The sequence below is a fragment of the Macaca thibetana genome, chromosome 9 (genome assembly GCF_024542745.1).
Source record: "Macaca thibetana thibetana isolate TM-01 chromosome 9, ASM2454274v1, whole genome shotgun sequence".
Taxonomy (NCBI): Eukaryota; Metazoa; Chordata; class Mammalia; order Primates; family Cercopithecidae; genus Macaca; species Macaca thibetana.
This window is the reverse complement of record NC_065586.1, coordinates 112,430,298-112,451,533: the sequence shown is the minus strand read 5'-3', so window position 1 is coordinate 112,451,533 and position 21,236 is coordinate 112,430,298. Positions and strand designations below refer to the sequence as shown.

Here is a 21,236-nt window from a genome sequence, read left to right as displayed (position 1 = left end):
TGTCATTTCAAATATCATATATTTATTATCTAAATGCACAAAAATCATCTAAATAATTCATACAGAAAATACATTTTCACTTTTTAAGAACAAAACCAGAGAAACAAATGTCAAGTAAAATAGCAGTCTGATTTCCTCACACCGCTGGAATCTAGAAAGATGAAAAGTAATTTCAATCATTTGCCGCCAAAAGTTAGGAATAACAGAAAGGAGAGTTGTCTTATCTCTTGGGATGTGAAAAATACTGAGTCTCAAGAAAAGATAAAATTAATTTCACTATTATCAATCATCAACCCAATGCGTCATGAACTTATGTGTAGCACTTTCTAGCCCCGAAGTGTTTCCTTATTAGCATGCGTCAGAATACACAGAGAAAAAAATAATGTCTTCATCTGGAACTTTAAATTAATAATTGATGCACTTAGCTTTATACTGAAATCTATTTAACTTGAAAAATTACCTGATTTATGCCAAATATAATAGGAAACTCTTACCTTAAGCATTCTGCATCATTTTGAGGCTTTTCATTGATTTTTATTTTTTCTGCCTCTAGATATTTGGTAGTACAAATGGATTCATTCTTTTCATCTTCAAAAACTAAACAAATTAAAAAATAGTTGCAATCTTTTGAAAATTAAACATAAAGATTATCTTTATTCACTCATAAGAAAAATACCCTAATTTTTGGTGCTTGCATATAAAATTTATATACTAATGATTTTTATTTTCTACGTTAATATAGCAATTACATGCACAAAAAAGATCTTTAAAAGATTTGCAACATTAAAAATACCAGATCTCACACTGATGACTGTTTTATCTATTTCTTTTTTAGTACCAATAATAGCACTATATCACAACAGGTTAATATATTTTAAAAGAATAATATGCCCTTACCATGTGTATATAACTATATTTATCAGCAAAATAAGCTAACTCATGAAGGTAATACCTTTAAGTTTTCTTTGGAGAGTAAATAATTCTTGTATCAATTCACTCTTTTGTTTTTGAAGTTCATTTAGCTGGCTACTATCATGTTCCATTGACTTCATTTCTAGAAACAGATACAAAAGCATCAAAAATAAAATACTTAGAAATAAATTTAACCAAGAAAGTAAAAGACCTGTACACTAAAATCTATAAAACATAGATGAAAGAAAGTGAAGGCAACACAAATAAGTGAAAAGATATTCATGTCTATGGATTGGAAAAATTAACATTGTTAAAATATCCATACTACCCAAAGTAATATACAGAGTCAATGCAATCCTCATGAAAATTCCAATGGTATTCTTCACAGAAATAGAAAAAAATCAATCCTAAAAACTCTAAAAAGAAATAGAAAAATAAACAAATGCAAAAAATCTATTTTAAGCATTTAGGCTTTGCCTTACATGTCAGCAATTATTAACATTTTCTCATGTAGTAAAAATCTAAGCAGTGTATGGTTAATTTTAAGCCCCAACTAGCTTCCCCTGGCCAACTAGTAACTCTTTTTAAGAAACTGACCAGAACTTATTAATCACCAGCTGGATACAAAAAAGTTAGCAGATGGTTAGTCTACCAAAAGAGAATTCAAAATATGTAGTATCACTTAGTGAAATAAAGTTCCAAATAAGAAAATTATCCTTCATAACTAAAACACATTTAAAATGACATTGCATAGTACTCACAATATGGCTACAAGCTTTCACAATATTGCTAATATTGTTTATTCTACCTAAAACGCCCTTGCTCCCTTTATTCTCATGACAAATCCCAATTCATCCTTTAAGACTCATCTCCTAAATTTTCAAATATTATTTCTCTTCTGCCATAATTTCTGGAACTCCACTTACACATTTATTAGATTCTTTTATATTGTTCCACATGTCTCTGAGGACCTTTGTAGTTTCTTGAAGTCTTTTGTTTCCCTCTGTTTCAATTTTTTAAGTTATCTGTAAATTCACTGGTCTCTTCTTCTGCAGCCTCTGATCTGCCCTTAATCTCTTCCAGGAAATTTTTCATATCAGATTGATTTCCTTCCTTCCTTCTTTCCTTCCTTCCCTTCCTTCCTTCCTTCCTTCCTTCCTTCCTTCCTTCCTTCCTTCCTTCCTTCCTTCCTTCCTTCCTTCCCATCCTCCCTCCCTCCCTCCCTCCCTCCCCCCCCTCCTCCTCCCCCCTTCCTTTCTTTCTTTTCTTTTTTTCTGAGATGGAGTCTTGCTCTGTTGCCCAGGCTGGAGTGCAGTGGCACCATCTCGGCTCACTGCAACCTTTGCCTCCCGGGTTCAGGCAGTTCTCCTGCCACAGCCTCCTACGTAGCTGGGATTACAGGTGCTCGCCACCATGTCTGGCTAATTTTTGTATTTTTATAGGCATGTGGTTTCACCATGTTGGCCAGGCTGGTCTTGAACTCCTGACCTCGTGTTCTGCCTGCCTTGGCCTCCCAAAGTGCTGGGATTACAGGTGTGAGCCACTGCATCTGGCCCAGATATTGTATTTTCTAACTTTTAGAGCCCCTTTGGTTCCTTTTACAAACAATTTTTATTGATATGATTCACATACCACATAATTCATCCTTTTAAAGTGTACAATTCATTGGGATTTAGTATTTTCACAGATATGTGCATCCAATTGCCATTATATAATTTTGGAACATCTCACTCCCCCCACCAAAGAAACCCCATACCTGTTAGCAGTCACTCCAAATTTCCCCTAGCTCTGCCAGCCCTAGGCAACCACCAATCTATTTTCTGTCTACACAGATTTGCCTATTCTGGACATTTCACAACAATGGAATCACAATATGTGGTCTTTTGCGTCTGGCTTCTATCACTTAGCATAATGATTGCAAGGTCTACCCTTTTGTAGCATGCGTCAGTGTTTCATTTATTTGATGCCTGAATATAATTCCACTGCATAGATATGCCCATGTTTTGTTTTTGGATTCCTTAGGTGATTGACATTTGGGTTGTTTCCACTTTTTCGCTACAATGAATAATGCTATGAACATTCATGTACAGCCATGTGTTGTCTGACAACAGGGACATGTTCTGAGAAGTAAGTCCTTAGGTGATTATGTTGTTGTGAGAACAACATCAAGTGTACTCACACACACTTAGATGGGATAGCCTACTACACACATAGGCTATACTGTATAGCCTATTGCTCCTAGGTTACAAACCTATACAGCATGTTACTGTACTGAACACTAGAGGCGACTGGAACACAGTAATAAGCATTTGTGTATCTAAACATATCTAAGCCTAGAAAAGGTACAGCACAAATACAGTATAAAAGATAAAAAATGGTACTCCTGTGTAAGATACTTACCATGAATGGAGCTTGTAGTACTGGAAGTTGCTTTGAGTGAGTCAGTAAGTGAGTGGTGAGTGAATGCACAGGCCCATGACATTACTGTACACTGCCCTAGACTTTACCAACACTATGCTTAGGCTACACTACTTTAAAAATATTTTTCTTTTTTCAATAATAAATTAACTTTAACTTTTTAAAGAAACTTTTTAAAAACATTCTGACTTGTAATAACACTTAGCTTAAAACAAATATACAGTACAGGTGTAAAATATAGTATTTCTTACTTCTGAAACTTTTGTTTTGTAAAAAACTAAGACACAAATACACACAATTAGCTTAGGCCAACACAAGGTCAGGATCATCAATACCACTATCTTTCACCTCCACATCATCTTGTCCTGGAAGACAAGCCCCTACTGGAAGGTCCTCGGGGGCAATAACATGGGGCTGTCATTTTCTTTTATTTATTATTATTATTCTTTTTTTGACATGGAGTCTCACTCTGTCACCCAGGCTGGAGTGCAGTGGCACGATCTCGGCTCACTGCAACCTCTGCCTCCTGGGTTCAAGCAATTCTCCTGCCTTGGCCTTCCAAGTAGCTGGGAGTACAGGTGCATGCCACCATGCCTGGCTAATTTTTTGTATTTTAGTAGAAACGGGGTTTCACCATGTTGCCCAGGCTGGTCTCGAACTCCTGAGTTCAGGCAATCTGCCTGCCTTGGCCTCCCAAAGTGCTTGGATTACAGTCATGAGCCACCAAACCTGGCCCGGAGCTGTCATCTTCTACGATAACGATGCCTTCTAGAATAATTCTTACAGGACCTGCCTGAGGCTGTTTTACAGTTAACGTTTTTTTAATAAGTAGGAGGAATATACTCTAATAATTATAAAAAGTATAATAATACATAAACCAATAACATAGTAATTTATTATCTTTATCAAGTATTATGTACTGTTCATAATTGTATGTGCTATACTTTTATATGACTGGCAGCACAATAGGTTTGTTTACACTACAATCACAAAAACATGTAATATGTTGTGCCACAATGTCACTAGGCAATAGGAATTTTTTCAGCTCCATTATAATCTTATTGCACCACTGTCATACATGGTCTTTTATTGACTGAAATGCCGTTATGTGGTGCACGACTGTACAAGGTCTTGTGTGGACATGTTTGCAATTGTCTTAAATACCTAGAATTGGAATCACTGAATCAGATAGTAACTCTAGGTTTAATGCTTTGAGAAATGGCCAAACTGTTTCCAAAGCAGTTGCATCATTTTACATTTCTCCAATTTCTCCATATTCTTGCCAACACTATTACTGTCCACCTTTATTATAGTCACACTAGTGGGATCTCACTGCGGTCTTGATTTGCCTTTCCCTCATAACTAATAATGTGAGCAACTTTTCATGTTGCTCAAAAAAATATGTCATACAGTTGTATAAAAATATTGTTTTCTTTTTAAACTTTGTTGTAAATAAGACTCAAACACATATAATTAGGCTAGGCCCACACAAGGTCAGGATTATCAATGCCACTGTCTTTCTCCTCCACATACTGTCCTGGAAGACAAGCCCCTACTGGAAGGGGCTTTGTATAGCTTTTTTGGGAAATGTCTATTAAATTCCTTTGTCCATTTTTAAATTGGGTTATCTTTTTATTAAGTTATAAGAGTTTTTAGTATGTTCTGGATACAAGTCCCTTCTATATGATTTGCAAATATTTTCTCCCATTTTGTGGTCGTCTTTTTACTTCCTTGATAGTATCCTTTGAAACACAAGAGTTTTTAACTTTAATGAAGTCCAATTTATCTATGCTTTATTGCTTGTGCATATCTAAAATAAACCATTCCCTAATCCAAGCTCATGAAAAGTTACACCTGTATTTTCTTGTAAGAGTTTTTCATTTTTAGCTCTTATATTTAGGTGTCTGATCCATTTTGAGTTAATTTTTGTGTATGGTATGAGGTGGATGTACACATTCATTCTTTATTTTTTGGAGACAGAGTCTCACTCTGTTGCCCAGGCTGGAGTGCAGTGGCGTGATCTTGGCTCACTGCAAGCTCCACCTCCCAGGTTCATCCATTCTCCTGCCTCAGCCTCCTGACTAGCTGGGACTACAGGTGCCCGCCACCATGCCTGGCTAATTTTTGTATTTTTAGTAGAGATGGGATTTCACTAGGTTAGCCAGGACGGTCTCAATCTCCTGACCTAGTGATCCACCCACCTCGGTCTCCCAAAGTGCTGGGATTACAGGCATGAGTCACCGTGCCTGGCCTTGTTTATTAGCTCTAATAGTTTTCCAGTAGATTCCTTATGGTTTCTATATACAAGATCATGTTATCTTTGAATAGAGATAGTTTTACCTCTTCCTTTCCAACATGGATTTTTTTTTTCTTTTTTGATTCCTAATTGCTCTGCCTAAACCCCCCCATTATAATGTTGATTAGAAGTTGTAAGAGTAGATATCCTTGTCTTGTTTCTGATCTTAGAGGTGAAACATTCATTCCATTGTCATTAAGAACGACATCAGCTGTGGGTTTTTCTATAGATGCCATCTATCAGGTTGACGAAAGTTCCTTCTATCCCTAGTTTACTGAGTGGTTTTATTATGAAAGTTATTGAATTTTGTCAAATGTTTCTTCTGTGTCTTTGGTTATTTTTATATCTTCCATTTAGTTCCTCATTATGCTCACGTCCTTGAGTACATTTAGAATATTTCTAGAAGTTTTAATTATTTTTCCTTCTAATTGCATCATCTATATAATTTCTAGGTATGTTACTATTGAACAAATTTCCTCCTTGCTCTGAGTTATAATTTGTGGCTTTTTTACATGTCTAGTAATTTTTGACTGTATACCAGACATTGTGTTTACTATTTTGTTAAATGAGTTTTGTTATCTTCCCATAAAGGATGTTGATGTAAGCTACTTATGGGTCATGTGCAAGTCTTGTTTATAAGAGTTTTTTAGGGTAGGTCTAGAAGAATATTTAATTTAATTTAATCCTGCTATTAAGGCAGAGCTCTTCTGTTTAACGAAATATTTCTATTATGACAAGATGGAACATGAATGTCTTCCATTCCCATATGAGCTCTTAGAATTGTCCACCGTATTGCTCCCCAGTAGTTTTTCTTTACTCAGCTCAGTGGAGTTTCCCATCTGTATACGCAGGTTCAAGTACATCCAAAGACTCAAGAGGATCTCAATCCAGACTTCCGGAGCTTTTTCTCTGTGTAGATCTGTCCTCTCAAGTACATTGTCCTGAAAATTCTAGCTAACTTGGCCTCCCTAAATTCCAGTCTTTGTTTCCACAACTCAGACCATTTTGCATTGCTTAAGTTCCTCCTCCCAGGGCTACTATCCAAAAACTGTATCCAGTGAGAAGGCTTGCACAATTAGGGCTTACCTCATTTGTTTCCCTTCTCTCAGGGATCATGCTCCTGTACTCTCTTGTCCTCAATATCTAAAAGTAATTTTTCATATTATTTTCTTCAGTCTTTTAGTTATAACAGAAGGGAAAATTCCATAAAATTATTCCTCATGACGATAAGTAAAAGTTCTCCACATAATATTTAAATTATCCTTTTACTTGTCTCTCTTCCACATTAGATCACAAGCTCCCTGAAAACAGGAACTATGCCTCATTCAACTTTAAATCCCAATTTCTGTACAGTGCCTGATGTAGTATATACAGTAGATGCTCAAGAAAGCATGTTGAACAACACTAAAATAAATCATTTAATTGACTTTAAATATTTTTGATTATTCACAATGTTTTTGTCCACTAGTATAGGTAACTGAAAGTGGACAATTCAATGAAAAGAAAATACATTCACATTTATGCTTCTGCTCCCTTAATAAACAAAAGTTTAAAATATAAATATAACTACACACTAATATTTAATAGAGGGAATCCAGAATACCATAACACAATATTTAACAGATTAAAAAAGATACAATATTTTATTCATTATTAATCGATTTATCAGACATTCTATGACAAAAATATCTTTCTAAAACTTAGGCAAGAATAATGGAGAAATACTGGATTTAAATGTTTCTGAAATATATTTTTCTTAATCCTGACACTTTAGGCTAAATGAAAAAGGTAAGTCTAAAGACTAACCCTTTAAAGAAAAAAAATAAAACAAATATGCCAATTTCTTATGAGGCTTACAGAACAGAAAAGAATAAACACTGTGTTTGTGCTGATAACTTTTTTCCCACTTGTTTATTGTCTCACTATTATTTTGTTGTTATTTTTATTTACAGCTTTATTTAGGTATAAATGATGTGGTAATCACGTTTTAATTTCTTCCACGGCCTAAAACCCACAACGTTCTAATCAACAGCTAGCTTTTATGGTTATGAATATTAAACCAACTAAGACAATCAAAATTAATTTACATCTTTTAACATGTAAGTTGTTTTTCTCATATGTACATTGCCAATCATTAAAGGATATTGCCAAGCAAGGAAAAAGTGTCATATATTGCTTATCTCACATCTAAGAAAAATGAATTCAACAACTGGGAGAAACGAGTAAGAGGAACATTTTGAGAAAAACATTATGACCAACATTATTTCGAAGCCAAAAGTGATGAACTTTTATCTATGAATTACCAGATGTTTAAAATAAATATTCAGTCATTTTACAAACAGATATATTGAATATCAATTATTCCACCTTTCTAGTTTCTCAGGTCAAAAACCTTAAAGTCAGCCTTAACACTTCTTTCTCTCATGTTCCACATCAAGTGCATCTTGAAATCCTGCTTGCTACCTTCAAAACATATTTCGAACCTGAATACCACTTACCACTTCTATGCTGCATCCCTGATCCAGCTACTCATCATCTCTCAACTGGATTATGGCCACCGTTTTCTAGGTTTCTGTTTCTGCTTTTACCTCCCTTAAGTGTGTTCTCAATAGCAGTCAAAGTAATCCTATTCAAATGTGAGACCCTTCGCTCCTTTGCTTGAGTCCTCCAATGGCTTCTGATCTCACTTCAGTTAAAGTCTTTAGAATGACCCACAAGGTTTTAAAATATCTGGATTCCTGTCACCTCTCTGATCTCATGACCTCTCTTTTTACTCTAAATGTCTTAGGCTCTGCCTTTCCTCAAAAACGATTAGGCACAATCTCCCTTCAGGTGATTTGCATCAGATATTCCTTCTCTGTGAAATGCTCTTCCCCCAGGTATTCACTTGGTTTATTCTATTACCTCTTTCAGGTCTTATTCAAAACTTGCCTTATCAATGAGGCTTTTCCTGGACATCTATGTAAAACTGTACCACACACCCCACTGCACCCCACCCCTTATCTATCCATCCCTCTTCCCTCCCTTATTTTTCTCCTCTCCCTCTCTTTCTTCCATCTCTCATACTGGACAAGGGCAGGGATTTTTTTCTTCTTTTCTTGGTCACTACAGTAACACCAGGTCCTATAAAAATGCCTGATACACAAGAAGTGCACAAGTATTACCGAATGAGTGAATAAACTAAGCACGTTTCAGAAATACATTTGTAAGCAAATGTAGTTCCTCTCTCTGTGAAAGTTTATACTTTAGTGGAAGAAACAGACAGGAATAATCATACAAGTGTGTAATTACAATGCTTTGAAGAAAAAGCACAGAGGGCAATGAGAGAATATAACCAGAGGAGCTGACCTAATATGGAATTGGGAGGGTGGAGTATCACAGAAGTATTTCCTGAGGATGTAACATTTGAGATGAGATCAGAATGACGAAGTTAACTAGATCACCAGTCCCCAACCTTTTTTGGCACCAGGGACTGTTTTTGTGGAAGACAATTTTTCCATGCACTGGGGGAAGGGGAGGGGGTGGCTTCAGGATGATTCAATTGCATTACATTATTGTGCACTTTATTTCTATTTTTATTATATTATAATCTATAATGAAATAATCACACAACTCACCATAATGTAGAATCAGTGGGATCCCTGAGCTTGTTTCACTGCAACTAGACCGTCCCATCTGGGGGTGATGGGAGACAGTGGCAAATCATCAGCCATTAGATTACCATAAGGAGCATGCAACCTACATTCCTCACATGCACAGTTCATGAGAGGGTTTATGCTCAAGAATCTAATGCCACTGCTGATCTGACAGGAGGCAGAGCTCAGGTGGTAATGTGAGTGATGGGGAGTTGCTGTAAATACAGATGAAGTTTTGCTCACTCACCCACCACTCACCTCCTGCTATGTGGCTTGCTTCGTAACAGGCCATGGACCAGTACTGGCCCAGGGGTTGGGAACCCATAAACTAGATAAAGGATTAAAAAAGTATTCCAAATAGAACACAGTCAACGGTCCTGAGGCAGGAAGAAGCAGGGTACAATCTAGGAACACAAAAGAGGGCAGCATGCCTTTAGCACAAAGAAGCTGCTGCGTGAGGCTGGAAGGTGGAGATGCTGCAGGGATGGCAAAACAGGTTGAAAAGCTTGGTTTGCCATATTTAAACAGAACATAACCTAAGAGGCTTAATACAATAGTACAGTATTAATATCTTCATAAAAAATGGATGTTCACATTTTGGCAACCTCAAGGAGTAAGAACAGGCACTAATCCTGTAGTTAAAAAATAGTAAATCAAAGATAACATCTGGCAGTGGGAAAAACTACTGAGTAGCAGAAAATAGTATTAATATAAAAATAGCTATGAAGTTAAAAATGGAGATTATTCAAAACCAATGGAACTGGCTGACTAATAATCACAGTTGTGGGCCTCAGTGGGCAAGGTCAGAATGAAGGAAGAAAGAGGAGAAAAGTCAAGTGTCAGAAAATAACAGATGTGGCACAAATTAGAAGTGGGAATGGAAGAGCAAACACTGACAGGTAAGAAGACAAATGGAAGCTAAACTGCTCTGGGAAGTCAACAGCTCTAATATCTGCTTAAAATTTGAACAACTTATTTCTCCACCACCACCACCACCACCACCACCACCACCACCACCACCACCACCACCACCAAGAAGAGTTACCACAAACAGTTTCATAGGTTAATTTTTTTGAACTTTGAAGGAATAGGTAATTATAGCATGTGTATTTTTCCAAGCAGAGAAAGAAGGAAGCATCAGTATGCTTTTTGTGAAATCAACATAATATACACACAAAGATTAATCTCACATATACTGATGCAAAATCTTAAAGAAGATATTATCAAATAAAATTTAGTAATACATTAGAAGACTAAGAGTGCACAGCTAAGTAAGGTTAGTGATAGGATATATCTAAATAAAATTCATTACATTAATAGATGACCGTTGGAAATACGAACGTCTCAAAAAGGAGATGTAGTGGGAGGGAGGGAAGAATGGTGGAGGATACAACTACACATACAAAACCCAGTGAAATCAAGTTATATCAGCTTCAACTAATGGCAATTTTGTCTTTGTTTTCCAATATTTACTGTGTATCTAATTTTACAGTCTGATACTTTTAGAACACTGTTATATAACAGTGATGATATTGGATACCCTCCCTTATTACTGTTATGGAAATACTTCTAGAGTTTCACTGTTAATCATGATGCCAGTTTGAAGCTCGCTCTCTCTCCTTCTTCCTCTCCCTTCACCTCTCCTCCACCATTTTTCCCTCCTTCCCCCTACATCGCCTTTTTAAAAACAATCACAAGCTTTTCCAATGGTAATCTATTAATATAATGAATTTTATTAATAGATATCCCATTTCTGCTCTTCCTTCTGCTCAACTCCTTATAATTTGTCTTTTGCCCTGCTTATTATCTCAATCTGCTCCTTTTCCTGAAGGCCACCAGTGACTTCCGATTGCTGCTTCTTAGTCCTTATTCTAGTTGACAGTTCAGCAGCAATCAACATGGGCTGATCATGCCTTCAAATACTCTCTCTCTCGGTAACGTCAGCTCCCGCCCATCTTTCATGAAGCTTTCTTAGACTCTTCACTCACGTTTTTGAAAATCCTGAGGTTCTGCAGTGTACTGTCCATTTTCTTTCAATAAATTCTCTCTAGGTGAGTCCCAAAATGTAATAGCTCTAGCCCAGAACTATCTCTGAGCTCTTGACTTAAATTACAACTATCTAACTGACATCTATACTCAAATCTCTCACTTGGCTAATCAGTATCATTCTTCAGACCTCAGTCTGAAGGCAACTTGTTCAGGGAAATCTTCCTTAACTTCCTAGCCAGTTTTAAGTCTACTTATATGTGTTCTCATATCATCTTGTGCTTCTCCTTTTGAAGCAGTCATCGATTTATTATTATCTCATTCATATTGTTGGGGCCAGCACATTAATCAAAATAAAGTCCCTGCTATTAAGGAGATTAAAGTTTTATATGAAAATGTTATGAAATATCTAGAAACAGACTTTCTGAAAGAATAAAAAACCAACAATATCAGGTACTCTGAAAACAAATTCTTTTAAAATAAATCCATATTTCTGGAAAAAGGGAACCAAACTAGAGGGCTCCTATAGTATTTGTGGTATCAGGGACTTTTTTTTTCTTAATTTTATAGAGGAATAACTTACATAAAGTATATTCATTTAGAGCATACAATTTCATGACTTTTGACAATCACTGACACCTATGAAATGCCCACAAGCAAGGAACTGTACATTTCTATCAACCCCAAAGATTCTTTGTGACCCTTCACATTCATCCATTTTGACCCAGGCAACCACTGTTCCGCTTGCTATTACTGTAGATTAGTTTGCATGTGTCTAGCTCCTTTTAATCACCATATTATTTTGAAATGGGTCCATGTAGTGTGCCAGTAGAATTAGTCATTTTTACTGCCAAGTATTTCGTTCCACAGGTATGTCAATTTTGTTTAACCATTCACTTCTGGTTTTTTTTTTTTTTTTTTTTTTTTTTTTTTTGAGATGGAGTCTGACTCTGTCGCCCAGGCTGGAGTGCAATGGAACGATCTTGGCTCACTGCAACGTCCGCCTCCCAGGTTCATGCCATTCTCCTGCCTCAGCCTCCCGAGTAGCTGGGATTACAGGCACCTGCCACCATGCCTGGCTAATTTTTTTTTAGTTTTAGTAGAGACGGGGTTTCACTATGTTGGCGAGGCTGGTCTTGAACTCCTGACCTTGTGATCTGCCCGCCTCAGCCTCCCAAACCATTCACTTCTTAATGGACATTTAAGTTATGTTCAGGTTTTGACTACTGTGAATGAAACTGTAAAAATGTTAGGATATAGGTTTCATTTCTCTGGAGTATCTCATTGTGGAGTGGCTGGGTTGTTTGGTAAATGTACATTTAGCTTGTTAAGAAACTGCAAAACAATTTTCTAACGTGATTGTACCATTCATTTTACATTCCCATCACTGCCATATGAGTATCAGATGCTCCACATTCTCATCAGCATTTGGTATGGTCAGTCTTTTTAACTTTAATTAAGTGGATATACAGTGATATATCACTGCCGTTTTAATTTGTATTTTCCAAATGACTAAAGATGTTATCTTTTCACATGTTCATTGGTCATTAGTACTCTATTGTGAAGTTCAACTTTTTTCCCTTTTATAATTGGCTTTTTGCCCTTCTTGTTTTTTAAGTTGTTAGAGTTCATTATGTTCTGGGTAACAGTACATTGGAAGATATATTAGTGCAAATATTCCCTCCAAGACTGTTGTTTGTCTTCTAATTTTCTTAAGTGTCTGTTTTTCTTTTTACGGTTCATGATTCTTGTGTCCCATCTAAGAAATCATTGCCTATTCCAAGATGGAAAAGATTTTCTCCTATGTTTTCTTCTAGGAAATTCATAATTTTAGCTTTTGTGTTTAGGTGTATGCCTATTTTGAGTTAATTTACAATATGGTGTGAAGAGTTAAGGATCATTGTTTTGGAATGGATGTCCAATTCTTCTAGCACCACTTATTGAAAAGACTTTCCTTTTCCCACTGAACTGCCTTTCCATCTTTGTTGAAAACCAGTTGACAACATGCATTTCTATTTCTGGACTCTCTTCTGTTCCAGCTATTTATATGCCTGTTTTTAAGGCAGTGACATGTTATCTTGATTACTATAGAATTTTAGTCTATTTTGAAATCACAGAATATAAATCCTTAAATTTTATTCTTTTAAAAATTGTTTTGACTTTTGTAAGTCATTTGTATTTCCATATACAAAGGCATTGTTCTCATAGGAGATAATAGTTCCATGTCCCTGAAGACCTTCCAGTGGGACAAGATGTAGAGGTGGAAGACAGTGATACTGATGATCCTGACTCTGTGTAGGCTTAATGTGCATGTTTGTGTTTCAGGTTTTTTTTTTTTTAATTTTAAGTAAAAAAATAATTTCTAAGATAGAAGAAAGTTATAGAATAGGATATAAAAAAATTTTTTTTGTATATTCATACAATATGTGTTTTAAACTAAGTGTTATTAGAAGAGTCAAAAATAGTAAAAGGTTTGTAAAGTAAAAAAGTTACAGTAAGCTGAAGTTAATTTACTTTTGAAGAAAAATTCTTTCTACAAATTTAGTGTAGCCTAAATACACAGTGTTTATAAAGTTTACAGTAGTGTACAGTAATGTTCTAAGCCTCTACATTCACACACCATTCACTCACTGGCTCGCCCAGAGCAACTTCCAGTTCTAGAAGCTCCATTCATGGTAAATACCCTATAAAGGTGCCCTACAGAGATTTTAAAAATCATTTATACTGCATTTTTGCTGTACCTTTTCTAGACTTATGTTTAGGTAGACAAATACTTGCCATTGTGTTCCAACTGCCTACAGTCTTCAGTATAAGTAACATTGTGTACAGGCTTATAGCCTAGGAGCAATATGCAATGGATTCAACTGTATCATTTTATTATTAGTTTTCTGTCTGTTCTCTGTGTTTTTGTTCCTCTCTTTCCCTTTCCCACTGTCTTTCAGATTAAATGTATATTTTAGGCTGTCTTTCTAATTTCTATATTGTCCTTTTAGCTATTTGTTTTTGGATTATTTCCTTAATGGTTGTTTTGGAATTAAAATAAACAACTTTGGTAGCTTTTCTACAAGATGCCCTCCCTGCCTTCATTCTCACGACTAAGAAATGTCTTGAGGGTAAAGAAAAAATCCAATATTCTTAAGAAGTCATCAAGACTAAATCTAGCATGTAAATTAAAAACCCTTTCCTAAGACCTCAGAAAAATCCAAGGTGATGCCTCAGAGAACCATTCAGTCAAACTATAGGGCCATTCAGTCAAACTACAGAGCCATATAGGGCCAAGAAGTTTAAGAATATTGTCTCAGTAGTTTTAGCAGAAGGCCAAAGTATAAAAGGGCTTATCTCAAAGAGATTTGTAGTTGTGGCTTTTCCCTAATGAAATGAGCCTCAGTAGGATTCATGTGAGACCCACAAAGTTTTTAAGAGAACCATATTTACATAAACACAGTGAGCTTGGACTGAAATGGACAGAGGCAGTAAAAAAAAGAATGATACCCAACTTTTACAGAATGGAAGTAGGCAGAGAAGGACAATTGCAAACACAAGCTATCTTTTATATATATATTTAATATATATATAAAAACACAAGCTATCTTTTATATATATATATTTAATATGTATATTTAAAAAAAAAAGGAATGACAAGAGAAGGGAAATAGGAGCACAAAGAGTGGTACCAAGAGTAATGGGGAATCATTCCCAGGTGGGAGGATGACTGAGTCCTAATCAAAGAATGTCCAGTACTTGCTTGGCTCAATTTCAGAATTGCTATGTAACAATGACTCCAGTTTTTCCGCTTTCTGAACAGAAGTATTGCTAGTGATTATCCTATGCCTATCTCACCATAATATATTGGGAATGTGAAGGGCAACTGTTTCTTTGGCTAAGGTCTTCAGATCAAGAGGACATGTTCTCAAGGAGTTACATAAAGAACTACATCCAAGGAGCCTCATGTGCAATTGAACCTAGTTTAGAGGAGGAAATACTAGACGTTAAACTAACGCTATAATAGAATCTCTGAGGTTTGAAAACTGATTTATCCTTGACTTTCCCTATTTGGCAACTGCTTTTATTCAGGATCTCATCAAAGACTGCAATAACCCACATACTAGTTGTATGTTATATTAGTCCATTCTTGCACTACTATAAAGAACTACCTGAGACTGGGTAATTCATAAAAAAAAATAAAAATAAAAATAAAAAAGAAGTAGAAAGATTTACTTAGCTTATGGTTCTGCAAGCTACAGAGGAAGCATGGCTGGGGAGGCCTCAGAAAACTTAAAATCATGGTGGAAGGCGGTGGAGAAGCAAGAACATCTTACATGGCCAGAGTAGGAAGAACACAGAGAGGCAGGAGGTGCTACATGCTTCCAAAGAACCAAATCTCATGATAACTCACTCAATCTTATGAGAATAGCACCAAAGGGGAAATCTGTCCCCATGAGTCAATCACCTCCCACCAGGCCCAACCTCCAACATTAAGGATTACAATTTGACATGACATTTGCTTGGGGACACAGACCCAAACCTTACCACTAGTGTTCCTGAAATAAAACTCTCTGCACTCCACTGTGTAAACTTATTTCCTAGCTTATACTGGATTGTTGGAGGATTATGGCGCCAATCCTAACCCCTACTGTAGCTTCCATCACAATGTGCTGTAAATGTCTGCTTACATATTTTCTTCCTCCACTGTTTACTTTTATATCTTCAAGACCTAGAACAGTGCCTATCACATAATAGATATTTATTAAATGAATGACCAAATGCTCATGTCACATTTACTTCTAAATCATTTGAAACTGCTCACAATAGAAGATACATTCTTCATTAGATCAATTAAAGTAAAAGAATCGCTATGCAGTAACCCAATTTGCTCATGAAAAAGTTAAATTTTTGGAAAATTCATTCATTCAAAATAAATTATTTTCATTAATGCAAGACAAATGAGGTGATAATATTTATTCATACCACTTTTCAAAGTGTTTGCTTGGTTTTCTAAGTCAGATATTTCAATCTTGATATTTTCTTTCATCAAAAGCTCTCTTTTCTTTGTTAGTTCATACTCATTATTAAAGTCTGTAATTTCCTTAAAAAATTTGTCTTCCTCCTCTATCATTTGTTTCTTTATAGCCTCCTGAAAAACATAAATAAAAGATCAAATATAGGTGTTAGTTGTAATAATATTTTTCCTGAATTATTTAAAATATAATCTTTTGGAATTATTAACAATGAAAGTATATAATTATACTTCCTGGTATTATGGCAAAAATGTTTTTTTCTCATAGTAATATTAATAAAAAACTGAAGCTATTATATAGTAACAACTATCTTCAGATGAAAGATTTAACCTTAAAGTTTGGTGAGATTTATTGAGGTAGATATCCTACCACTCTCCATTATATCTGTTATTTGTATATTAAAATTCAGAATAATATTACATTTTATAATTATAACATAAAACTGGAGAGTAAAGTAATTAAATGGCCAAACTGAAAATTTAAAATCTACACTTAAAGGAATTACTGCCTTACAGGAAAACAAACAAACAAATAAGGATAGCCAAGAAAATCTTTTAAAATGTGGATGATGAAGGCAAAATTATATATTCACTTCAAAATCAGTTTTAAATAATAGTTTACATTTTATGAAGTATCAACATGGCGGAAAAATAAGAATTTTCAAAAACTGTGAACAATGCAAAAACCTAAACTCTTTGACAATGCTAGAATCTAAACATCACCATATTTTTCTAAGCTATGTCAATCAATTTTAAGCCACATTTTCAAAGTGGCCATGTCATTTCAAACCACCAAGTGTTGGTTCTGACTTCAGATATGTATTTTTAATATCTTTAAATGTATTTTCTTTAAAATGTCAATTAATCACAAGTCATATTTCTAAATTGGCACTGTCATTCAAAACTATTGCTCAGGCTGTTGGCTCTGAGTTAATAAAAAAATATTAACAATATCCATCCTTTTAGCCACATCCATAAATATGCCTAAAGTGTGAAACTTTCTGCCTTTCAAAAGGATTTTATCCAAAGTCTCAATGCTTGAGCAATTCAAATCAGTTCCACTGTTTCTTTTGTGCTTATTACAACTGCAAATAATTGCTATATTACATCCCTGCCCATACACTTCTTTCAAACTGTATTACTCTACCAACTGGTTTTAAATAGCACTTAATACTTTCCTGTATCTGAGCAGGACTACCTGCTAATATGCACATGGATAATTTTCTAAAAGCATACTTAAGTATATTTGAAAACTTTTTTACATAATTAGTGTAATAGATTTTTCTAGGTGGCTGGAAACTTACAAAGGTTTGAAGAAGCATATTCCTGTGGTTTGTAATTTCACTGTACTGTTTTTCTAAGGCATTTTCATGAGTTTTCAAAAGCTGTAAGAGGAAGGATTTTTCAAAAAACTGTTGAACCTTCGAAGTACAAAAATAGAAATCAGAATAAAACAATTAATTAGACATTTTAGAGTGCCTTAGGTAACAGATTTGTCTAGTATAAAATATATTCTGTATTAATCTTTAAAATGCAAAATAAAATCAGCATCAAACATCTTATTTTATATATACTATCTTGTATTATTTTGTAAGTACTTTATAGTTACAATTTTATAATCTCTTCCCCCAATAAGACTATAGGCTCCTCAAGGGCAGAGAATGTGCTTTCTTTTTCCTCTCAATACCTAGAAAAATTCTTAGCTTAGGTACTAAAACTTTTTCAATACACACATTGAAATCTGCTTTAAGACTGTTTGTTTTTAAATAACAAGTTTCTATTTTCACAGATTATAAGGAATATATGAATGAATAAATCATGTACATAATATGACTAATAAAATAATAAGATAAAATCTAGAAAGCAGAGGCAAAAACCCAGTCCCATTATTATAGTTATATCAAATGGGTTTTGAGAACTCATTTTTTATTTTAATACTTCATTTGGTTCTAAGTAGCAAAGGGTATAATAAACATTAATGTTAGACATGCAACTGTTATTTCATTTGGACCTTAAAAAGTAACATCTCCTGAGAGATGAATATTGAAACGAAGTCAGGAAGCTTTAATATATAAAAACTAAAAATGATGCTGGACTGGAAATACTGTAATTTTTCTACTATGTTCAGTGCTAGCCCTCATAAGAAAGCATCATTTCCAGTTTGGGTCTGTTCCCATCTCTATAGAGAAAAGAAAAAGGATAGAAATTCAACTTAAATTGCAGAAAGCAAGATTTATGGTAGTTATAAGAACTTCCTCAAGGTGAGAGACAGGTTGTGAAATCTCTGTCCCAGAAGATATTGAATAGTAAAGAGCTTAGAAATAGTCTAGTCCAGAGGCAAAAGGGTTGGCTTAAGAGACAGTTTGAAATATTATGGCTAAAACGTCCTAGAAATATTGACATTTAAAAAGTAGCTGAAATAAAACAGAAAATATGATCTTACATTTATGTAAGATCGTAGCCCATCTGCCCATGTCTTCAGTACTTGGTACTGTTTTCATTAACCCGATTTTAAGAAAGGCATCAACAGAGAAAGATCAGAGAGGTACAATTCACATAATCAAAGGAACTGAGATCATATTTTAAAGATTAGGGGAAGGAATAATAGGGTGGTTAGTATTTTCTGTCTCAGAAGACAGAAATTAGAAAACATATGTCCAAATCTATAAAATAATGTAGAAATTTATAACAAGGGTAAACTACAGTATGATCTTGAAATCCACCACATTTATTTAGAATAAAATATATTTTGTGACTATTTAATACTTATTAAGTAAATGAGAATAAAATGAGGTCCAGAGAAGTTAAACACCTTAACAAAGGCTGTATAACTAATTAGAGGTAAATCTAGGATTAAAATCCAGGTCTTCTGCCTTTCTTTCTTCTAAATCATGATGTTAACATGGAAATGTCAGAACTATTTCAAAGTAATGAAAAGGTAATTCTAGAGCTAAAAAGGGACTTCAAGGTGTGATAATGAGTTGAAAATATATAAGTTTAATAAACATTTAAGGAAATTACCAAATCCTAGATCCACCCGAGCTTACTGAGAAGGGTGTTCGCAGTATATACCTAACTCTGAGTTACTGTTGTGGACATTGCCCAGGGATGTCCACAAAAAATGCTTTAAAGACCAAATAATGAGCTGGATAAACGCGGGTTTAATCTACTAAGGTATTTCAAGTATGATGCCCTTTAGAAACACAATTCATGAATTGTAAGTCCATGTATACCACTGGTCTGTTGTAAAAGACCTATGCCGGGGGGGGCGGAGCAAGATGGCCGAATAGGAGCAGCTCCAGTCTCCAACTCCCAGCGCGAGCGACACAGAGAAGACCGGTGATTTCTGCATTTTCAACTGAGGTACTGGGTTCATCTCACTGGGGAGTGCCGGACGATCGGAGCTGGTCAGCTGCTGCAGCCCGACCAGCGAGATCTGAAGCAGGGCGAGGCATTGCCTCACCTGGGAAGCGCAAGGGGGAAGGGAGTCCCTTTTCCTAGCCAGGGGAACTGAGACACACAACACCTGGAAAATCGGGTAACTCCCACCCCAATACTGCGCTTTAGGAAACAGGCACACCAGGAGATCGTATCCCACACCTGGCCGGGAGGGTCCCACACCCACGGAGCCTCCCTCGTTGCTAGCGCAGCAGTCTGTGATCTACCGGCAAGGCAGCAGCGAGGCTGGGGGAGGGGCGCCCGCCATTGCTGAGGCTTAAGTAGGTAAACAAAGCTGCTGGGAAGCTCGAACTGGGTGGAGCTCACAGCAGCTCAAGGAAACCTGCCTGTCTCTGTAGACTCCACCTCTGGGGACAGGGCACAGTAAACTAAGACACACAGACACCTCTGCACAGACGCAAACGACTCTGTCTGACAGCTTTGAAGAGAGCAGTGGATCTCCCAACACGGAGGTTAAGATCTGAGAAGGGACAGACTCCCTGCTCAAGCGGGTCCCTGACCCCTGAGTAGCCTAACTGGGAGACATCCCCCACTAGGGGCAGTCTGACACCCCACACCTCACAGGGAGGAGTACACCCCTGAGAGGAAGCTTCCAAAGCAAGAATCAGACAGGTACACTCGCTGTTCAGAAATATTCTATCTTCTGCAGCCTCTGCTGCTGATACCCAGGCAAACAGGGTCCGGAGTGGACCTCAAGCAATCTCCAACAGACCTACAGCTGAGGGTCCTGACTGTTAGAAGGAAAACTATCAAACAGGAAGGACACCTACACCAAAACCCCATCAGTACATCACCATCATCAAAGACCAGAGGCAGATAAAACCACAAAGATGGGGAAAAAGCAGGGCAGAAAAGCTGGAAATTCAAAAAATAAGAGCGCATCTCCCCCGGCAAAGGAGCGCAGCTCATCGCCAGCAACGGATCAAAGCTGGACGGAGAATGACTTTGACGAGATGAGAGAAGAAGGCTTCAGTCCATCAAATTTCTCAGAGCTAAAGGAGGAATTACGTACCCAGCGCAAAGAAACTAAAAATCTTGAAAAAAAAGTGGAAGAATTGATGGCTAGAGTAATTAATGCAGAGAAGGTCCTAAACGAAATGAAAGAGATGAAAACCATGACACGAGAAATACGTGATAAATGCACAAGCTTCAGTAACCGACTCGATCAACTGGAAGAAAGAGTATCAGCGATTGAGGATCAAATGAATGAAATGAAGCGAGAAGAGAAACCAAAAGAAAAAAGAAGAAAAAGAAACGAACAAAGCCTGCAAGAAGTATGGGATTATGTAAAAAGACCAAATCTACGTCTGATCGGGGTGCCTGAAAGTGAGGGGGAAAATGGAACCAAGTTGGAAAACACTCTTCAGGATATCATCCAGGAGAACTTCCCCAACCTAGTAGGGCAGGCCAACATTCAAATCCAGGAAATACAGAGAACGCCACAAAGATACTCCTCGAGAAGAGCAACTCCAAGACACATAATTGCCAGATTCACCAAAGTTGAAATGAAGGA

The 21,236-nt window shown here is 36.1% G+C and overlaps 1 protein-coding gene across 4 annotated transcripts in view; it reads right to left on the bottom strand.

Annotated features, from left to right (window-relative positions):
* The window catches only part of CCDC172 (coiled-coil domain containing 172), a 62,047-nt gene that overhangs the window by 21,295 nt on the left and 19,516 nt on the right, over positions 1-21,236 (bottom strand). For 3 of the 4 annotated variants that reach the window (XM_050803168.1, XM_050803169.1, XM_050803171.1), the window contains 4 exons: positions 17,569-17,685; positions 16,216-16,381; positions 953-1,054; positions 495-597 (listed from right to left, as the gene is read on the bottom strand). In XM_050803168.1, the coding sequence (XP_050659125.1) occupies positions 495-597; positions 953-1,054; positions 16,216-16,381; positions 17,569-17,685 (488 nt within the window). The remainder of the gene's footprint in view (positions 1-494; positions 598-952; positions 1,055-16,215; positions 16,382-17,568; positions 17,686-21,236) is intronic. The other variant, XM_050803170.1, reaches the window with a different exon arrangement.